The sequence below is a fragment of the Leptonotus elevatus genome, chromosome 18 (genome assembly GCF_054856555.1).
Source record: "Leptonotus elevatus isolate MCC_2025b chromosome 18, RoL_Lele_1.0, whole genome shotgun sequence".
In the NCBI taxonomy this organism is placed as follows: domain Eukaryota; kingdom Metazoa; phylum Chordata; class Actinopteri; order Syngnathiformes; family Syngnathidae; genus Leptonotus; species Leptonotus elevatus.
In genome coordinates this window covers 7,568,042-7,588,969 of record NC_141256.1, presented here as the reverse complement: position 1 = coordinate 7,588,969, position 20,928 = coordinate 7,568,042, and the positions used below count along the sequence as shown (strand labels likewise).

At 39.3% G+C, this 20,928-nt stretch overlaps 1 protein-coding gene across 5 annotated transcripts in view; it reads left to right on the top strand.

Annotated features, from left to right (window-relative positions):
* Nucleotides 1–20,928, top strand: part of utrn (utrophin) — a 156,049-nt gene that overhangs the window by 91,985 nt on the left and 43,136 nt on the right. For all 5 annotated transcript variants that reach the window (XM_086061753.1, XM_086061751.1, XM_086061752.1 and 2 more), the window contains 5 exons: nucleotides 2,065–2,237; nucleotides 4,173–4,329; nucleotides 16,501–16,630; nucleotides 20,165–20,433; nucleotides 20,528–20,674. In XM_086061753.1, the coding sequence (XP_085917879.1) occupies nucleotides 2,065–2,237; nucleotides 4,173–4,329; nucleotides 16,501–16,630; nucleotides 20,165–20,433; nucleotides 20,528–20,674 (876 nt within the window). The remainder of the gene's footprint in view (nucleotides 1–2,064; nucleotides 2,238–4,172; nucleotides 4,330–16,500; nucleotides 16,631–20,164; nucleotides 20,434–20,527; nucleotides 20,675–20,928) is intronic.

Below are 20,928 nucleotides of genomic sequence, written 5' to 3'. Positions count from 1 at the left end.
GATAAACGTGAGCTCAAAACTGTTCACTGCATATTGTCTCTATGCGATGAACAAACCATTAACCTTCCTACTCTAGCTTTTTTCCCCCACCTACACACTCGTGCGTTTTAAGATAGTCTAGTGATGCACTTTTTGTTTGTCATTCCAAGCATGCATAGCATGACACCAGTATTTTTCCGTAATTAATAAATGGTGCCTTTGGGCCTCCCAAACCACCAAATATAATTAATTAGCATCCATCACCCACGAATAGAACGTGAAATACGAGCAGACAGACAGGCTTTTGTTGCGTACTGAGTTATGGGCCTTGGACCGCACTAATATTTTGTTTGGCGTATGCACACTGACTGTCTTTCAACTGCAAAATTTAATTCTAAAAGGAGCTTTTGTCAATGAACGTACGTCTGCTCAACCAATGTCCACACAGTCTTGTTTTCTCTCCCAGAGTGTGTACGTGTATTCTTATTTGTAAGTGTATGTAAGTAGTCGAAGTTAAAAAAGGGGAAGGGGAAGCACTCTGGTTAATGACTTGTTACATCCAGCTGGCTCAGCGGCAGCCCGTCACTGTGTGGACATGCCAAATATTTTTAGCGTGTGTCATAAACACACTGTTTATCTGCTTTTAACGTCAAGCTTTAGTTATCTCCTAAGTGGTTTGATGTTGTAGGTAATCAAAGGCAATTTTAAAAAATGTGCTAGATTTATTTATATATATATATATATATATATATATATATATATACATTTTTGTTGGATTTTTTTGTGTGGCGAGAACTTATCTCTCAATATATAACTCTATATGCCGTAGTTCCTATTTTTTTCCTCTCTCGCCAAGTCTGTCAGTTGCATCTCTGTGCTCGCCGCTGCAGGCAGTGAATACTCACACAACCCATCCATATGCTACTGGGGCTTCTTTATTTAGTGTTCAAATGGCTCGAACGGAAGGGAGAGTCCCACCAGAGAGCGGGGCGGCAGGAAAAGTGGAGCGATTTTTACACATCCCAAAATAAAACGTTTGACAGGAGCCTGAGCAGCGCCGCGGCTACACGCTAATGCACAGACGCACACGTGAAAACCCCCGGTGGTGCACTTATGTAAGACATTAAACCCCAGCTATTACACAAGTCACTTCACGGCCCCTAGTATATTGCAGATTCTTCAGTGATCATTTTTTATGTTTTTTTTGTATCTTTTTATATACTGTACAGTAAATAGGCAAGCCTAAAATTGATAGCTATGCGCCTCCGGTGTAGTACCACGTTGTGTCACAATATGCCGGGCAGCACTGAGCTCTAGAAATGATTTATTGAGTTGTCACATACAGCAAGAAGAAGAAAATGCATCTTCAGTGTCAAACTTTATCACATTTTGCGGTTTTAATTTGTGTTTTTCCTAAAAAACTGAGACATGTGATTATGAGTTTGAAGGTGAAAATCACTGTAACATCTATGCTAATTTCCCTTAGCTCGTCTGTTGCTTTTTGCATTAAATGTTAGCATTAAGCTAGTAAACAAAATTGTACGGTTTGGTTTAGCATTTTGGTGTTTGTTTATTTGTCTTGTTTTCATGTCAGTCTTACAGCCAACCTCACTTTCCTTGAATAAGCGTCTTTTAGCACATTTCAGTGTGTTTTAATAAAAAAACCTATCAAATAAAAAATGTCTGGTCACTCTATCCCTAATTTTCACCTATAGAGGATGGTTCTAGAATACATCCCCCACAATAAATGATTGCCCACTGTGGATGTGTTATAATTAGACAAGTTGTCAAGCGCACACACAGCGCAATGGAATATTTTCTGCAGCAGTGATAAGAGCAAAAGCAGTGTGGAGGCTGATGTTGCTCAGGGAATTGCTCCCGGGTTGACATTCGATTTCAAAGGAGAGACGTTAAGGTCTTTACAGTCAAAGAGGGTCTCCAGGGCATTCTATAATAAAAATAAAATCCCCCCCCCCCCCCCCCCCCCCTGCTGTGCAACACAACACCCTCAAAATGAATCCACCAGTAAGTTTGTCACTTCACTATCGTGTTACATTCAATTCTTGTCTGTCTGTGCCCGTGCAGGACATCCAAGCTGAGATCGACGCCCACAATGACATTTACAAGACCGTGGACGGCAACAAGTCCAAAATGGTCAAGGCTCTGGGAAGCTCCGAGGAGGCCGTGTTCCTCCAACACAGGCTGGATGACATGAACCAACGTTGGAGCGACCTTAAGACCAAATCAGCCAACATTCGGTCAGTCAAAACTAACATCCGTCCATCTTGAATAGGATTATTAGCGCACTAGGGTTGCGGGACGGGGTATAGATTGCCTGACTCTTAAACCCTGGCGCCCCGCCAGGCCTATAAAGCACTGGGGGAAACCCTGTCCAGGTCTCCTCTATGTTATTTAAGAAATTTGAACCCCGACGTTAGTCCCAGTCCAAAGACCACTATCCTCCATTACCCCACCACTTAGCATGTTATTCATAATATATGACCCCAAAGACATCACACTGAGCTCAGTCCATAAAAGATGACACAGATGGCCTTTTTCTTTATCGAGCGTGACTCGCATGGCCGTGAAATATTTATGCGGTCTGGGGGCGTTGTCCATCAGATACTGCACACCCTGTGTTTCAGCATGTCTGCCTCGCCACTCCGGGGTGAAATATATATTACCTCCAGAAGCAGCCTCGAGGCACATAAACTTCTGATGACACTGATAGGCCCCGGTCAGCCGCGACCTCGCCGGGAAAAAGACGCACTATATTTCTTGGTGAGGGGCTGTGAAGAAAGTGTAGGTTAGGAATTAGAGTTGACAAGAGCCAGATGGAGATGCTCCGAGACCAGGTTGGAGTGTAGGGAGAAGCAGCGGAACGAAGACAGGAAGGAAGGAAGACTGACTGACATCCTACTTCTGACACCTTTTATCACCCAAATTGGAGGAAGCTACATTCAAGTGTGATGTGCTGCATTGAAAAAGGTGTACACTGACCAAAGCACAAAAGCCTTGTTGTGTGTTTGCCATTTTTAACTTCCAGCTGGGCGTTTGCAGCCTCGAGGCTAAATGTCACACTTCTGCTACCATTTACTATGGAACTCTGAGGAGGCATACCCTCAATCGCAAACCCTGTACACTGGCTGACTGGCTGGGTCTTTGACGTTGTTACTAGAAATTAATGTCCTCGCAGCTAAGCAGTCCGACCTGTGATAAGTGAAATTACTCGAAAACCCTATAAAAAAAAACTTCTTTTTTTTTTTTAAAGTTAACCCCATGCAAACAATTTAAATGCATTTTAAAGTGATTAAAACACACTGTCACTTTTGGTTGAAAATGTTTATTTCCCACATCCAGTTAATGTTAACATTCCCTCTCCTTATTTAGATGTATTCCTGATTAGTTCATTGACAATTAATGCAGAAACTACATTATTTTAAATTTACACAAGACAGAAAAAATGGGGCGCTGCTTGGTGACCCGTCAGGCTTCCCAGCTCTGTTGTAACTGTTAACTCATTCAAACCCAAAAACGTGTAAACACGTTTTTTAATGTTTCCTTCACTCCCAAAAACGTATTTACATGTTGTTGTTTTTATGCAAAAGCATACTGAAGGCTTTGATGCAGCTTCTGACTTGAAGAGGTGGCTTAAAGCAATGGTAGTTATTGCCCAAAAAAAAAAAAACGGCCAACAGGTGGCAGCAGAGTATAAGAGATCATGTTGCAACAAGCTCTTTTTGCCATTGTTTTTACCAGGAATTTGAATATTGATGAAACTTAGCTATATTCTAATGCTAATTGCTGCAAAACGGAAACAGATAGAAATATACTTCTTTTTTTTCCTGAAAAAGAGACACTTTTCTTTTGGTAGGTTCCATGTTTTTATAGCAATAAAACACAAGCTAAGAGGGTTGGGTTGCTTCAGTGAATATGTGTGAAATGTGAAAATTCTGTGGGCCAAAATACAATAAAACAGAGCTTTTTTGCTCAGTAAATTCCATTCCATCCCATAAACAAAATACATCAAAAAGATGTACTGTACACTGACTGCACCACTAAAAAGTCACATTCTCTTGCATTGTGTATTAATTCAGGCGAAATTGGACTCAAACTGACTACAACAATGGATGTTGTAAAACGTGCCGCAAACTTGACACTAATATTTCTAAACGGATGCTTCCCCTTGGCAGAGCCCATCTGGAAGCCAGCGCCGAGCGCTGGTCCCGTCTGCTGGGCCTCCTGGAGGAGCTGTGGAGGTGGATCTGCATGCAGGACGAGGAGCTGGCCAAGCAGATGCCTGTCGGCGGAGACGTGCCCACCCTGCTGCAGCAGCAGAACCACTGCACGGTATGTTTCCGTCGCAAAGTATGCCTGAAAATCATTTCCTTCCGTATCTTAAGCCGTTACCAGATATTTTGCATTTTTTCCGTTCCTTCCTTTTGTTTATCAACTCATGTAACAAACACATTGTTGGCATGATGGCTTTTTACATGTCTGAATGTCAAAGTGGATCATGCCGCGAATTGCGAAAATGTGCACTTAATTGACGGAATTGCTCTTCAAATCACTTCAATGTAGTTCCTTAGCAGCAAAATCCCACAAGCTGGCGCCAATGTAAGTGTTTAGAGGAGAATCTGTGAAGTAGTTACCATGTATTACTATCTTAAATATATTTTAAAGCTTTATGCATAATAACAAAACTAATTATTCATGTGAGGTTAAGGTATTATTTTTGTCCGCTTGGGGTTACCATTCTCACATTCTACACTGAAGTGTCTATGACTTTGAGTGGTGAGTGACGTGGGAGTCAGTGAATGAGAGTGAAGAGTTGTCTGGCTGCTAACCCGTTAGCGGCAGAGTGTCTCCTTGACCACGTGTGGAAGAGTTACGATTCCTTTCAAATAGCAGCGGTGGGCTATATTAGATTAGCTAAATTGTTAAATTAGCTAGCAATGTTTACTTCAGCGTAGATGTGTAGTTCTATAAAACAGTTGTTCTTTGAAATTGACACTGCACTTTTTTTTTAAGTGAAATTACCTTAAATTTTGGGACATTGGACATGGAAGATAAGATATCAAAAAATCTGATATAATTTTTTTTTTTTATCTGGTAGGAAAAGCGGCATAATAAAAAAATTAAATAAAAAGATTTCTGAAAAATCGGTGCTATAGTTTAGGCTCACTGTATGAATACTCCACTGTCGTTTTCATCAATAAAAAGCAGGTAGCTTAGCGATTTGCTGAAACCGCAAGAACGTCCCATGCTTGTAAATCACTGTCCGCCGGTAATCGCCAGTGTTATTATTCATCATCAGGCCAGTCGTCAGGCACGTCCCGTTAAGATGAATTGCGGTTTGCGGCAGTCCCTACGAAAATAAATACAAATGTTTTGTGCGTCCTTGGTTATTACTCGTCAGTTTTATTGCAGGCAATCAGACGCCGTCGGGCATATAAAACTTATTTCAGCGCAGTTAGATAATCAACTACGCTAGTTTATCTTCCGGATCATTGTTCAGTTCAACCCCTCGTCCCACACGGTATCATTTCTTGTGTCTTTAGTAATTAATATTGACCTGTTTGTAAGTTTGTCTTCATTGGTGTCTGTCAGCCGGTGCAATTATTTATTACAAGCTCTGGATATTGTTGACGTGTAATTGCATTAAGATGGATGAGGCAGCCTGGGGAGACTTTTTACTACATTGGCCGCTACTCTCGCTGAGCTCGCGCTCGTCTTGACATTGTTATACGCTCGCCAACGACAACACGCGTCACATCTCATGCACACGGATTGTATGTATGTTCAATTAGTGTCCAGGTGTGATGCTTCCTGCTCTTTGACTAAAATTACTATCCACTTTTTAATACATATTTAAGAATAGATGAAGATGATGACATTAACTTACTCACTCGCAGCCATTTACTGAAGCAACCCCCTTCGCTCCCAGATGTTTTACTGGATTTTGACTGATTTTGCAAGGCTCCCAGCAGATTGTGTTGTTGCTATAAAGACATGGAACCTACCAAAATAACGATTAGTCTCTTCTTTCATCAAAAAAAATAAATAAAAATTTATATTTCCATTTTGCAGCAATTAGCATGAGATTATAGCTCTAGGTTTCATTATTATTCACAAATCTGTTTCAAACAGTGCTTGTTGCAACATGGCCCTGGTTGATCTCTTATACTCTGCTGCCACCTGCTGGCTGTTTTTGTAATACTACCATTTCTTCATTCAGTTCAGAGGCGGCTTCAAAGCCTTCTGTATGCAACAGCATAAAAAACATTATTTTTTTTAAACGTATAAATATGTCTGGGAGCATGGTAATCTTTTAACATACAATATATTTATATGATTTGGGAAGCAAATGAGTAAAAAAATAAGAAGACATTTTTAGTACGTTCAATTTTCCAAACAAAAAAGTATTTTAATAAAAAAATAAATCTTTTTTTTCTAATAAATAAATGTCAAGAAAAAGACAATAACTGTGATTGGCTGGAGGAGTAAATATAGACTTTCCGCCCACAAACGTCCCTCTCATGGCAAAACACAACAAAATAGCAAAATACAGGCTGGGGTGGTGGTGGATGACAAAATCACCACCACACATTGACAGAAGCCCAGAGGTGTTGATTGAGAAGGATTACATGACCTCACCTTTAACACACTTTACTCACTTTTGTTGCCAACAGCATAGACCGGTATATTAAAATTATTATTATTATTAATTTGGTTCGAGGGGACACTAAAAACTACAAGATTCTACAAGCTTTACACGCACTGCATTTAACAAAACATTTACAAAGATGTGTGGGGTGTACTTAATTTTGTGAGCTACTGTAAGGCGTGCAATGTATGTCGTATAGTGCAGGCCACCTTCCAGCAGAGAACAATAAATGTCTTGGCTCTTGTACCTGCTTAACCTTAACATCATGAGAGAATCATCAGTCACTTTCAAAAGCACATTATGAGACACAATAGGTGACCCCACAATGGTCTTTCAGGAATATTGCTGGTCTGTGCCAAAAAAAAAATGTTGTTAGTATTACCTCTCTTTTGGCCCACTTAATATTAAAGTAACTCAATTATTATCTATAATGTTTATATAATGGTCTAAAATGATGATGTAAAATGGGGATTTGACCGCTTTACAATGTTAGCCATTAGCGTTAGCCACCACTGGCTACATGTGATGTCGCTTGTTGTTAAATGTTAAGTGCCATATTGATTTTTACAATTTACAGTGTGCCTTCAAAGTTTAATTTGATTTCCAAGGAGTATTAAGTTGTGTCCTTGTGCAAAAAAACTCACAGAACAAACTTAAGAAGATAACCTGTTTTCATGGAACAATGGCAATATGCAATTAAACTGTTATTTAGTACATGTCAGGAAAGGGTTTGTAATGGGCAAAAATACATACTTCGGGAGTTTCATTGATTATTTTTTCCTCCCACAGCTCTGTTTGATGCACTCACAGTTGTACACCACTGACAACCCCCAATAACAAACACAAGTGTCAATCAGAACGAAGCATGATTATTTTCTAAAGGCCGTCTTTTCGTGCAGCACTTGAATCGGATCACAGCACTGACAAGAAAACACAATCTTCCCTCTCTTTTAATGTCCTTTTTCACGCTTTTCACTATCAATATTGACTCTGTTTTATATAGCTGCATTCTTAATGGAGTGAAGGCGGTGTGAAGGACCCTCATGAAATTGCTGTTTCTGTTTTTTTCTGATGAAAGAATTGCCTTTTGGGGGCCATAAAAACATACAGTAAATAAATACCACATTTAAATAGAATGTAAATAATTAAACAGTTTGTGCATTATGATGATTTTATGCTTCAATTCCCGTGCTTCTGTTGTGTGTACCTTGGCCACCGGGGGGCAGGAAAATGCAGTCATTCAGAATAAACAAAGAAGAGTTTCGGTAAGCTGCAGTATTATTAGCAACATTACTAGAATCAAGTTGGGGATCTTCTCTAACTTAACTTTCTCTTAACTCATTCACTGCCATTGACGGTTATAAACGTAGAAAAATGTATTTAAACTATTTTTATTAGTTTAACATTTTTTCCACTTTTGTTAACAAGAATATGAAAACCTAGAAAAAAACATTTAAAACAGATTTTTGATTAATCGTGAGTTAACTATTGAAGTCATGCGATTAATTACAATTAAAAAAAATTAATCATCTGACCATCTGAAAAGATTATTAAAAATCAGGCGATCAGTCAAGCGATATATTTTTTTTAATTGTAATTAACTGCATGACCGTACTTACGATTGATCACAAATTGTATATACGTTCTAAATATACAATGAAAGAAATTCTAGGTTTTCATACTTTTGTTAACAAAAGTGGGGGAAAAAATGTTCAACGAATAGAAATTGTTCAAATGAATTTTCACGTCTATAGCCGTCAATGGCAGTGAATGACTTAATAATGATGCCTGTCTTCCAATAGACTTCAGTCAGCATGTTGCGCCATATCTTCTTACTATATTGAATTTTTCACTTGCCTGTTTACTGTAAAAACCCATATAATGTCGTTCTAAGATGGGAACGTGTTAAAAAAAAAAAGAAGAAGAAAAAAAATCGTTTTTTTCTCTATTTTCCTGGGATCTTTTATGATAAAAGCGCTACGCCACTTAACCCGGCGGCGAGCAATGGCTGTGGCGGTTATTAAAAGAACAGGAAGTCACTGGTGCGAGAATGACAGAGAGCAGGCAGCAAAGACGAAGAAAAAAAGTTGGTCTTATTAAACATGTGAGAGTTGAGCAAAAGTGAAAAACTTTTCAAGTGTTTCTCCTTTCCAAATCGTCCATAACACCAATTATTCATCATCATCCTTTCAATTAGCCGCTAAAAGGCTGTCGTCATTACCAGGCTCATCAAAAACGGCGCTTTGTGCGGTCCCAATTTTTTTTAATGCCTCTTATCACTCGCTAACAGTTGGCTTTTCGCTGGTCATTTGAAAACCTCTTGACCGCTGCTTTCACGCCCAAGCATCACCAAAAGTCATAATTACGTTGGTTGAAAGTGGCTCCGTGAGTGCGACTTTAGAAAAGTTTGATAATTAGCAACCAGAATATATTATAATTATCGTGATGCCACACTGATTAATTACCGCCATTTTGCATCCTTAATAGATGGAAAATCAAGAATTGAACAGACGCACACACAAATGAACTCAACACAGCCAGACCAATCCAACTGTAAAAGTATTCTATTAATTAATTAATTTATTTATTTATTTATTTATATTACGTGTATGACTTCCCTATACAGTGGTCCCTCTTTACTACGGATTTTTATTTGGGTCCATAACTTTTTCTTTACTTTGCGAGGTTTACCTCGGGTTGTACCTCAATATTTTGCAGGGTTGGATATAGTACTATTTTCGATGGCGAGTTTTTTTTATGCTGCTATTTTTCTTATTAAATTTACTAAGTTAACAAGCGTTTATTTAAACGTGGTATAGTCGGCCTAATTGTCACATAAAAAATTAGGCAGGTTTTATGCTTGGTTGTAATATTAAGAGGAAAAAAAGAGGTAATTATAAGAACAAAGTTTAGAAGGAAAACTTAATAATAAATATAACATGAAGGAAGTTAAAATATTGTGAGAAAAAAATAATTATGAGAGTGAAGTGACATTGTCCAAATGTCAAATTCGACATGTTGAATCGGCGTCGGGGGCATTTGATCACTGTGATTGGCTGTTAGGTAGCGAATCAGCGCACGCGGCAAGAAGAGCAAGTGACAACGCGGATAAGCAGTACTCAACTCAACACAACTTTATGGCTTTTCAGGACAGCACACGTGAATATTAAACTCCCCCATAACGAGGATATGATTATATTTCAGCATGATTTCGGCAAGAAGATTTGCAAAGTCGTTTAAAAAGTCCTTATTGTATTTTGGAGGTCGGTAAGTGACACAGCACAGCACTGTGACAGTTTGGCCGACTTCAAAGAAGGTGGCTTTAAAGCTGTGATCGATGTGGTAAATAGACATCGTTCACATTTAAATTTGTTTTTTTTGTTTATTTTAAGTAGTCGCCGTTCCTCCACCTCGGCCCGATGTCCTCGGAGCGTCCAAGTAAGCACAGCCAGGCGGTAGTAATTCAAATCATAGCTGTTGTTGGAAATGGAAAAACTCCCCCAAAACAAACGTTTCGTTTGTCAATGACCGCGCATTTAACAGCGCGATCCTTGTGGGAGCGTCCGGCGGTCTCAAGGAAGCTTCTTCAGAAACTGGAGGTCGGCACCGCGTCCAAAACGTGGAGGGCAGCACGGCCGAAGCTTTTCGGTGAACCGACAAACGGTAGCAGCCAGGAGTCGACAGGGTCCAGGATACTCCACAACGGAGTACATCCATGCGTTCGGGTACGAGAAGTGGACGAAGCTTGTTCCAGCCCCCGTTTTCGCTTCACCAGCTGGCCGCCGCGTTTACCCTGGCGCCGCTGTCAACACCGGTATGAGTTGTTTACGTTTTTATATAACACCCCCGTAAAGAGGTTGCCGGTTGCCTTTAGGAATAATGACTGCCGCCGCCGATGGTACGGAGGGGAATTACTTCTCGCGCATGCTAGTCAGTGATTCTTTCCCATATTATTAGAGGGAGCCCTCGTACCACTAGTGGTACTAGTACCACACTTCTGTAACATACATATTTGGCTCGATGCTTTGCATGAAAACTTTTGTCAAGTTCCGATTTTTACCACTCTACAGCCATTCACGTTATCCCTAATTCCCACGAATGATGAATTGTTTTCAAAGTTGCCCTTCAATGCATGTCAGCTATTTTCCCCCGCTATTTTGATGCGCCCTCTCAGCCTCCTGAAGGGAAATGAGGGGTTCAGCTGTGCTTATTGTCATAGCAGGGACGAGATAGAAATGGCCGTCGGCGTTTGGTGATAAGGTTTTGCTGTGCACCTTTGGCCACACAAGCAAACATTACCAAGCCTGAATCACTCAGTGGCCACAATGCCGACCAAGGTCATCACCACTAAAAGTCAGTCAGAAATTTATTTTTCTTTTTTTTTTACTTAAAGCACACATGCTGAGTCCAATTGTGATAAGTGCTCAAAAGGAGGGCAGCCTTTTATCTTAAACATAGCCAGCCGTGTCTTATCTTTTCCTGGCCAGATGGGATTTGTCAGCGAAATGAAAAGCATGTTGGCTTCAAATATAGTAATAATATATTCAGAGAGACCATATAAAAACAGTAACCCCTTTAAACACGTAAGCTTTAAACACACTTAAACCAGTGTCGGCAAATCCAGGTCCAGAAAGTAAAAACCCTACCACAGTTTAGCTTTAGCCCAGCTAGCTCCCTAGCTAGCTCCCATGGTGCTCGTTTACCTGCTAGGGAGCTAGCTAGCTAGCTAGTATCAGGGGCTAACGCCAAACTGTGGCAGGGTTTTTACTTCCTGGACCTGAATTTGCCACCATTGACTTAAACCTATTAAAATGAACTCAAACTTGTTCACACGCATTTTGTAAACACATCTGAACACACAAGAAAATGTCAACATAAAACTTGAAAATTCTTATGGCAGATTTGCCGCATGCTAAGCTAGTGATCTAGCTGTGGAGACACAAGTCACACATTAGTTGCCATGACATGATAGTTTTTCCATTTCTTCTTCTATTTTCTTTTGCCATTCAGCAAATACATTTGGTGCATTACTGCCACACATAGTTGAACCGGTTTGCTGTGACCAACCAATCAGAGGATGTACTGGATCCCTGATGTCATCCAGGGCTAGCGTTCTGACTCTGAGGATGAATTTGAAATCTCATTGCGAATACTTCTTAAGTTACATGGGGCCAGCACTACTAATTATGAAGGTCCGATGCAGATTGGAATGACATGGCAACACTTAAAGGCTGAAATCTGATTGGACAAAACAATCGAATATCCACATAACACCACTGAAATCAGCGCAGCCAATGTGGCCGCTCTGAAATGGAGCGAATAATCCAATGAATCTTTGAGTGAGCCATCCTTTACACCTTATCTCCTCCTCATTTCTTTTCCCATCCTCCCCAAAACCTATTTGGCCTCTTCACACTTTTCCTGCCTGTCTAGGAAGTTGCCCTCTATTTATCTATCTTGCTATCTGCCCACTACGCATCCTGCCCAGGAGCCAGAGGATCAGGGCCACCGAGCAAAAATCATTTATTAGCAGGCCTAGCCATTTCATTTGTTCGTTTCAGCACCAGGCCCGCATTTGTTCACTTTGCTCGCAGTCTCCGTGAACTTGGGCTGCCTTTAGTGAACACGTTGCGCAGGAAATAGAAACAAAAGAGGACACGTTTCAACACCGGTGGAGGGGATTTAAATTCCCGCACTCCTGCTGAGCTATTCTTTGCTTTTGTCTTCACATCGTATTTTTACAGAAGAAGATATTTAACATAAAGACGTGCACACAGAAGATCTGCAGTCACGTGTAGCCTGATTCACCTAAAAAGGAATCCAGTATTTGTCACAAATGTTTTTGAGTGTGATTTATTATTGTCCTGAACTCTAATTAGAATTTTACAGTTAAAAAGAATCCACAATTTCTTGTGCGCTTGTTTTTTAAAACTCTGAAAGTGGTGTAACCAAATAAAGTCGTCCCATTTAATCAAGCTGCCTGGCAGCGTCTCGCACTTACACGGCCTCCTCGTAAAGCAATCACACACTCCGATAGGCAATGAAGTCCCCCAGGGCCGTGCGTGTATTAAAACGAAAATAATTACACTGTTATATACCCCCCCCCCCCCCATCTCTTCCCCCCTCTGCTTCACTCCGGCTGTGAGGATCACAAGTCGCCATAGGTTAAGCGAGTGGCCCTCATTTGGTCCAAGCATTGTTATCGTGAAGGCCATATGCTTGTGTGTATAAAGCAGGGGTGGCCAAACGTTTGTGATTAATGTGGGGCTGGCCTGTCGGGTGGAAATATGTCCTAATATGGTCAAAATAACTTCCTATTTTTCATAATGGATTCTAGTGGTCCATGTGATCTGTTATTTTTAATCATCATTAACCAAGTTAAATTGTTTGAATGAACTTGAAAACAAATTTAACTATTTAACACTCTTAGCGCTCTTGCTCTCGCACTTTAATTATTATTATTATTTTTTACATTTCCTGAAAAGTAGTCGGTCAGTAGACAGATCAGGTCACTCGTAATGACTAAACCAAATATTTAATGAGATGAATGAGTAGAAAAATAAATACATATTAATTAGTAGGGGTGGTTAAATTTTTTAATCGTAATTAATCGCATGACTTCAGTATTTAACTCACGATTAATCACAAATGTTATCTCTTCTAAATGTACAATATTTTTTTCATACTCTTGTTAACATAAAAGAAAAGAAAAAAAAACTAATAAAAATATGGCTGCATCTTTTAGTCATTGATACAGTAATGTCATCATCATTCATAAAATTAAGCTAACATTAACTCTTTTACCACCAAAAACGTTTAATGACGTTTACTAAAATCCAAATGAATGCTGCCAAAAACGTTAAATGACGTTTACTAAGTTTTTTTTTTTTTTCCTCAATGGGCAGTGCAACGTCTTGTGCAGCGCTCCTTTTGTGAATGGGTATAAAAAATCATGAAACGGCCACTAATTATGGCCAGCAGATGGCAGCATTGTTTCTCTTTTCAATGTTCTGCCGGTGTATGCAATTGCAGTGAAACATGGCGGATCTTAGGAAATAGAACGTTTTCAACGATGACGTGAATGATCAAAGCCTTTGTCACATTAAATCTAATTCACAAAGCGTCACTTAACAAAAAATATTAGTGTCAGTCACTGGTGTGCAGAAAATTTATCTTTTCACTAAAGGCTCATTTTCTCCTTGTTTTAAATTTGCGCTCAAGGTCACTCAAATTACGTGTTTTCAAATGGTGATTACTAAAGAACGGAATAAGGTAGAAACATACCTTTTTTTCAAATGAAAGAATGGAACGCGATCTTTTATTTGGTACCCAGCATGTTTGTGTAATCAAAGTACACAATATTCTGTTTGCCTTGAAAGATAAGTTAAAATGTTCAAAATCGGCTGGCACTGTCGGGGTTTTTTTTTTTTGATAACATATGACTGTAATAGAGTTAAAATGATGTAATGTACTGTAAAAAAAATGTGTGATATTGGTTTGTTTGAGGTCATTATTCTGCCACTAGATGGCATAATTGCATTTGTACGATGCTGGTGACAGCTCAGTGCTTTTTTTCTTTTGATTTTGAGAGCTATTTAATCTTTAACATGAAGTAACTCGTAAAATTCTGCACATTTTTAAGATTGTAAAATACAATTTGACCCCAGTCTCCACAAATATATGCATTATAATTAAATTAATTACTGCTAAGTTTTGACGTGGATCCCTCCCAGTACAGGCTTTCCAAGTAAGGGCCGGTCATTAATCGCGCAATAAAAAAAAGAGTGGCGTTAAAGGAACTTTAAATTAACGCACTCATTTTGACACCCCTATTAATTAACCAATTTTGGGGAAAAATACGACAAAAATGACAGGACTCTTGATCATGTAAAAGCTTGGCCGGCTAAATTAAAGTCCGGAGCAGGCTGTCTGTACTTTTCCTGGTCTAAGGGAAGAGTTTGATATGTGATCTGTTGGCCGATCGCTAATGATCGCTCCTGCAGGGCTTCTACTGCCCGGCCAGAAAACGACTCACTTTCTTCTCCAGATCACTTGGCTAATTTAACACCACCACCCCCCGTGGAAATATCCACTTCGACCCTCAGTACCTTTTAACAAGCAAAGGATAGGCACAGGCAAAGCTATTGCAGCGCGGCAGGAGCTTAATTAGCCGTCGAAAGCGTTTGTTGGTCATCACTATAAAGCGCAAGTAAAGTAAACATCTGCCGCGCTTGGCCGAGCCACCGTGAGTTCATTGCGAGCACCTCTTCCGTGATGTGATGAAATCTGGCCGCGGTTCACGCCGAGTTCATGCGCGGCGGCCAGATCGGCAGACAGCAGTCACATATGCAGGGGGAAGGCATTAAGGAGCTCATTAATCAGCCGTCCTGCTCACAAATTAAGCCTCTTCCTCATTGCTAAAGAAAAGTTTGCGAGTTTCAACTTGCCTTGGCAAACTTTCTCCTCTGTGTTTTAGACCGATTCTGCAACAGGTGGCAATCTGCAATATTGAGAAACCTGCATTGCTTACACTCACTGTTTCCTTATGAAATATAAATAAAATAAACTTACATTTGTGGCACTCTTATTTTTTTAAGTCAGTTCTTATTTTGATGTGCACAAGCTAGCAAGAGTTTGTCGTCAGTTTTGCTGACTTTGCAACTTTTCTGACCCCACTAGTGACTATCTTTGAAATAAAGGCCTCAATACCATCAGGTCACACATTTTCACATGGGCTAGGCTGAGCCGCCCACCCACACGGGACAGTATAACAGTAGAGACCATTTTGAATAGAGCAGACCTTCTTCCGCATTCAGCAGAAAAGGCTCCACAACTGTGTACTCGACCTTTCTGGCATCCAGGAAATGGTTCAACTGAGAATATGCAGTCTCCTGGTTGTTATAATTAGTATAGCAAGTATTAAAGATAAAATAACTGGTCAAAGTTCCCATCAAAACTTTACAACTGGTGATGAAACTGTGGGAGTTGGATGGCTTTGTTTTGTCAGGGTGCGAGGACAGTTTTTTACTGCTTACCATTGCAAAACCAAAAAATAAGAAAATAATAATTCTATATATATATATATATATATATATATATATATATATATATATATATATATATATATATATATATATATATATATTTATTTATTTATTTATTTATTTATTTATTTATTGATATATATATATATATATATATATATATATATAACATTTTGATCGCCTGAATTTGGATCAGCTAAGATTGCCTAATATGTGTTAGCGGTCTGCGCTCATAATGTCAGCACTAGGTCTGGGGCTATCAATTATTTTTTTTAGAATGGATTATAATAGTGATTATCCCATCGATTATTTGCATAATCTGATAAAAATTGCAGGTGTTGATGTTATTTTTGTCCACTTGTGGTGGCCTTCCTCACTCTCTACACAGCATGATCTGTGACTTTGCATGTGTGCGGCTTTAAAAAGCTTAGCCTGGTGTAGAGTTGGCTGTTTAGTTTTGCGTTTTGGGGATCTTCTTCGCATTTTCTTGCTGTTGCTAATTTTTCCCAGTAGACCACAGTGCTGCCTGGCATGTAGTGGCACAGCGTGGTACTACACCAAAGGCAAGCTACTAAAGATTCGGAGTTGCCTGTATACTGTAAAAGCCCATAAAACTATGATTGCTTAAAAATCTGTGATAGCGCAGTGGCGTGAATAATTAACCACAATATAGCAGGGGAACATCGTCTTTTATAACTCCTCATTAAACTCCTCCATTCACCTGCTTTCATTAGACTCATAAAAACAACAGTGATTAGTTGTTTTTGATGGAAATCCTTTAACACCTTTAAATGTGTTCCTCTTTTGTAGATGCTGCAGTCGGAACTGAAAGAACGCGAGCAACTGGTGGTCAGCACCTTGGAGCAAGCTCGCATGTTTCTGGCTGAGCAGCCCATTGAAGGTCCGGGAGAACCACGCAAGAACCTGAAGCCTAAGACAGGTTGGTATATCATTTATACAGTAGAAATTTTAAGAAAAAAAATATACGTAGTAAAATAAGAAAATTATTACTTCAAATAAGCAAAATTATCTGCCAACAAAACAAGAAATTTTTACTTAAATTTACAAATAAGAAAATAATATTAGGCCCATATTAAACACAGCAGTCTTGAAAATAGTATTTTTAGACTAAAAACAAGTAATATTGACTTTTTTCAAGCTGTAATATAGAGAAATATGTTCTTAAAATACATGCATATTAATTTACAGTTGGCCAGCTGAGCCTGAGTGTCAAGCAGGGAGATAAGAGGTCCCATTTTTAGTTGTCTTTGATATGACCCAGCAAGGCATTGAACCCACAACCTCCCAGTCTCTGGGCAGACACTCTACCACTGGACCACTGAGCAAGTAGTGCATTGACTGGCAACGGGAAAAATGAGCTTAGTAACTATAACACAATTAACCACAAACTGATTTTTACAAGAAAAAATGCTTACAATAAAGAGCTACATCACACTTTTGTCTGATTGTTTTCAGATTCTGCAAAAATTTAAAACAAGAAAATTCAACTAATGAAACCCCAGTTCAGGGCCTTTGATGTAGATCAGTCATCTTAAAATTTAGAAAATGTTTGTTTTAAGCCTCACAGTACCTAAAACTGGCTGTTAACACTCAATGCCAAGACTGCTTGATCAATAAAATAAAAAAAAGAAGATAATTAACTCATTCACTCCCAGTCATTTTCACAGAAGCAATCCCCTTCACTCCCGGCCAGCTGTTTTACTGGACTTTGACTGATTTTGCAAGGCCCACAGAATATTGTGTTCTATTGCTATAAAAACATGGAACCTAACAAAAGAAAGATTAGAGTATATTTCTAACGGTTTCCGTTTTGCAGCAATTAGCATTAGAATATAGTTAAGTTTCATCATTATTCACAAATCTATTTAGAATTGTGAGTAATTAGCTTTTTTTTCAACTAGCCCCTGGTTGATCTCTTTTACTCTGCTGCCACCTTCTTAACTAGTTACTACCTTCTTTTTTGTAACCGTTCTTTGCAGTTTAGAGGCTGCATCAAACAAAGCCTTCTGTGTGCTCTAGCATAAAAATAAAAAATAAACATATAAATATGTCTTTGGGACATTTAAAATATAACATATTTATACGTTTCTGGGAGCAAATGAGTTAAGTAATAAGTATCTTGAAATAAGCAGAATGATCTTGTCTGACAATTTTATTTTAATTAAAAATAACTTGTCAAAGCAAATTTAGGTCAAATTTAAGCAATTATATCTTACTTAAGATTTCGTTTTTTGCAGTGTAGGGCACCGGTGGAAAAATCCACTTTAGTTGCTGGCCATGTTGCAGTTAAGGTTTCCTGGGAAACACGATCCACTGATGGTATTGCATTAGCCAATCATGACCCCCCCCCTCCCAGCCCCCACCCCTCAAATTAAAAATGCATCAACTCGTTAAGATACCACTCTTAAATCACCCCGATTTTGTCGAGTCATCACATTTGTCTTTTGCGTTAATAATTAAAGTGCCAAGAGTGCGCGATGGGGGTGTGGCACGACTTCAGAGCGTCGGCAGACAACGCTGTGATCTCTGACACCGCTATCAAAGTTAGTCTGGTTTTATAAATAGATAAAAAGATACGTTCAGATTAAAGTATGCATGGTGTTTAATAAAAGTAGTTGGGATGTGGCAGAGTGACACCGTGGTAAATTGCGTACGTTCCCTCAACTCTTATTAGGCTTTGTCTGTGACATTGATTAACTTTTGATTGTTGTCTGCATGACTAAAGACGCGCGTACAAAAGATGTTAATTCAATCAGCACCCTGGAGAGCGGATTCAAGCGCGGGAAAGCGGTTGGAGATAATCACATTGTTCAGCCATTAAGCATCCTCTAATTGTTTGTGTTAATGTGTATAAGAATAAAACAATCAAATCTTTAGAATAACATTGGATTTATGAGAAAAATAAAAAGGCATATTTTCACCCTAAGACAGTTGTTAAGAGACGCAACTTTTGGCCCATGTTGACAAGTGCTGTACATCATTTGATCTAAATGACACCTGTGTTCAGATAATGAAAAATATCTTCTATTTCCATATTTGAATACAATTACTGTAGTTCAACGGGTTCCACTTGAGAACGGCTCTGTCACCTTTTCCACCCTTTTGCCATGTCTAGCTCTCGCATGTTCTAATTTCGCATCCCAGCCCGCAAAATTGATATTTTTATTCAGTACCACAGCCTCAATAATGGATAATGTCTGATCTATGTCACCACATCGTATGAAGGAATTAGTATGTTCATTTTTTTTCAACTTTACTGCAAAGAAATGACACCAAAAAGCCTAAACCAAATACTTCAAAATTTTAACCAAGCAGATTTTGATTTTAATGAAACTTGGGTGTACTCGTTGATAAGTGAACGCACAACATAAAATCTCAAATTTTAGGCCAATCGGAGCAGGGGTTGGTTTGGGAGATACGGCCCACCGAATTTGGACATTTTGGGCAAAAAGGGGCCTGACCGACTTCCTTTGAACCCTTCATCTCATTAACTACTAGGTCAATCTTCACAAAACAGACATTGTTGGAAAGGGAATTCAACAATCATTTAGAAGATTGGTGCATATTTTAGTCATTCTTTTGTTTTTGTTAACCTTGAAATTGATATTGTGGATCACATGGACTTAACAAGATTTTTCATTTAATGTAATTTCTTACATGTTCTCTCAAACAAAAGTTAAAGAGATGTATTTTAACTCATTCACTGCCAGTGACGGCTATAAACGTCAAAAATTCATTTGAACTATTTTTATTAGTTTTTTTTTTTTCACTTTTGTTAACAAGAGTATGAAAACCTAGTATTAGTTTTTTGTACATTTAGAACAGATATAAAAGTGAAGTCATGCCATTAATTACAATTAAAAAATTTAATTGCCCGTCGCCCCTAATTTTTAATAATCTTTTTTTTTTATGAACTTATGGCAGTGATTGAGTATTTTATTAATTTTTTTGCAACAATAAGGAGTCAAAGTATCCATACCCTCAGAGTTTCAATGAATATTCAATGAATATTCAACTTTAAACAGGACCGGTTGGCTACTGGGTCTTTGTTGTTTTTATTTTGGATCGACAGTTGAATGGATCCTTGGATGGATGGATGGAATGATTGATGGATGGCCTGAGGTGGGTTGCCATTGGGTCGATCGGTTTTGGGTTGAACATATGAATGTTTGATTGGAAAGAAAAATGGATCAATGGACAAACAAATCAGTGGTTGGCTGGTGGTTGATTTTGTCAGTGGGTTTTTGGGATGAATAGTGTTGGGATGATTGATTTTTGGAGCTGTCAGATGTTCACTCTTGTGATGGGAACGGAAGAAATTATGGAAATTCAAGAACAACTTTTGTCCAACTTTTACCCCAAGCTCATGTTTACCAGAATTGCTGCATGTAATTTCAAGGGTATAGGAGCAAAAAAACAACAACTTTTCTTACGTTTCCCTGATTTCTTCCAGAGCTCAGCCCGGAGCAGAAGGCCCGCGGCCTGGCTCGGGCCATCCGCAAGCAGACGGGCGATGTGAGGGAGCGATGGGAGCGTCTGAGGGACCACGTGGGAGGCTGGCAGAATCAGGTTGAGCAAGCCCTCGAGCGATTGCAGGAGCTCCAGAGCTCCATGGACCAGCTGGACCTGCGGCTGACTCGGGCCGAGGACGCCAAATCCGACTGGCAGCCTGTCGGCGACCTGCTGATCGACTCTTTGCAGGACCACATCGACAAGACCGTGGTAAGCATGGCCTGGAGATGCGCCATTCTTTTAGCACACATGCTTGCTAAGTGTAAGTATCCATCCAGATTTCCAATCTTTTTTTTTTTTTTAGGTGTTCCGAGAAGAGGTCAGCCCGCTGCGTCAGGATGTCCAGATAGTAAATGAGCTTTCTGCAGAGCTGACTCCACTGGACATCCAGCTGTCCTCCACCGCCTCCAGGCAGCTGGATCAGCTCAACATGAGGTGGAAGCTACTGCAGGTACAGCGCAGACTCTGTGGACGAGTCATACGGACGCTTTTTGTTCCTTCTGCAGCGTTTTATTTATACTTGTCTAGTCTTTTTATTTTTGTATTTTTTACTCATCCATTGTTTCACCTTTATTCCAAGCACACGGTTCTGCTTGCGTATAATCACTATACTATATACTACTATAAAAAGCATTTGAGCATGTACCTATTTGACCTTGGCTACTGTGGCCATTTTGCATCAGTATGATTAAAAATCAATAGAGT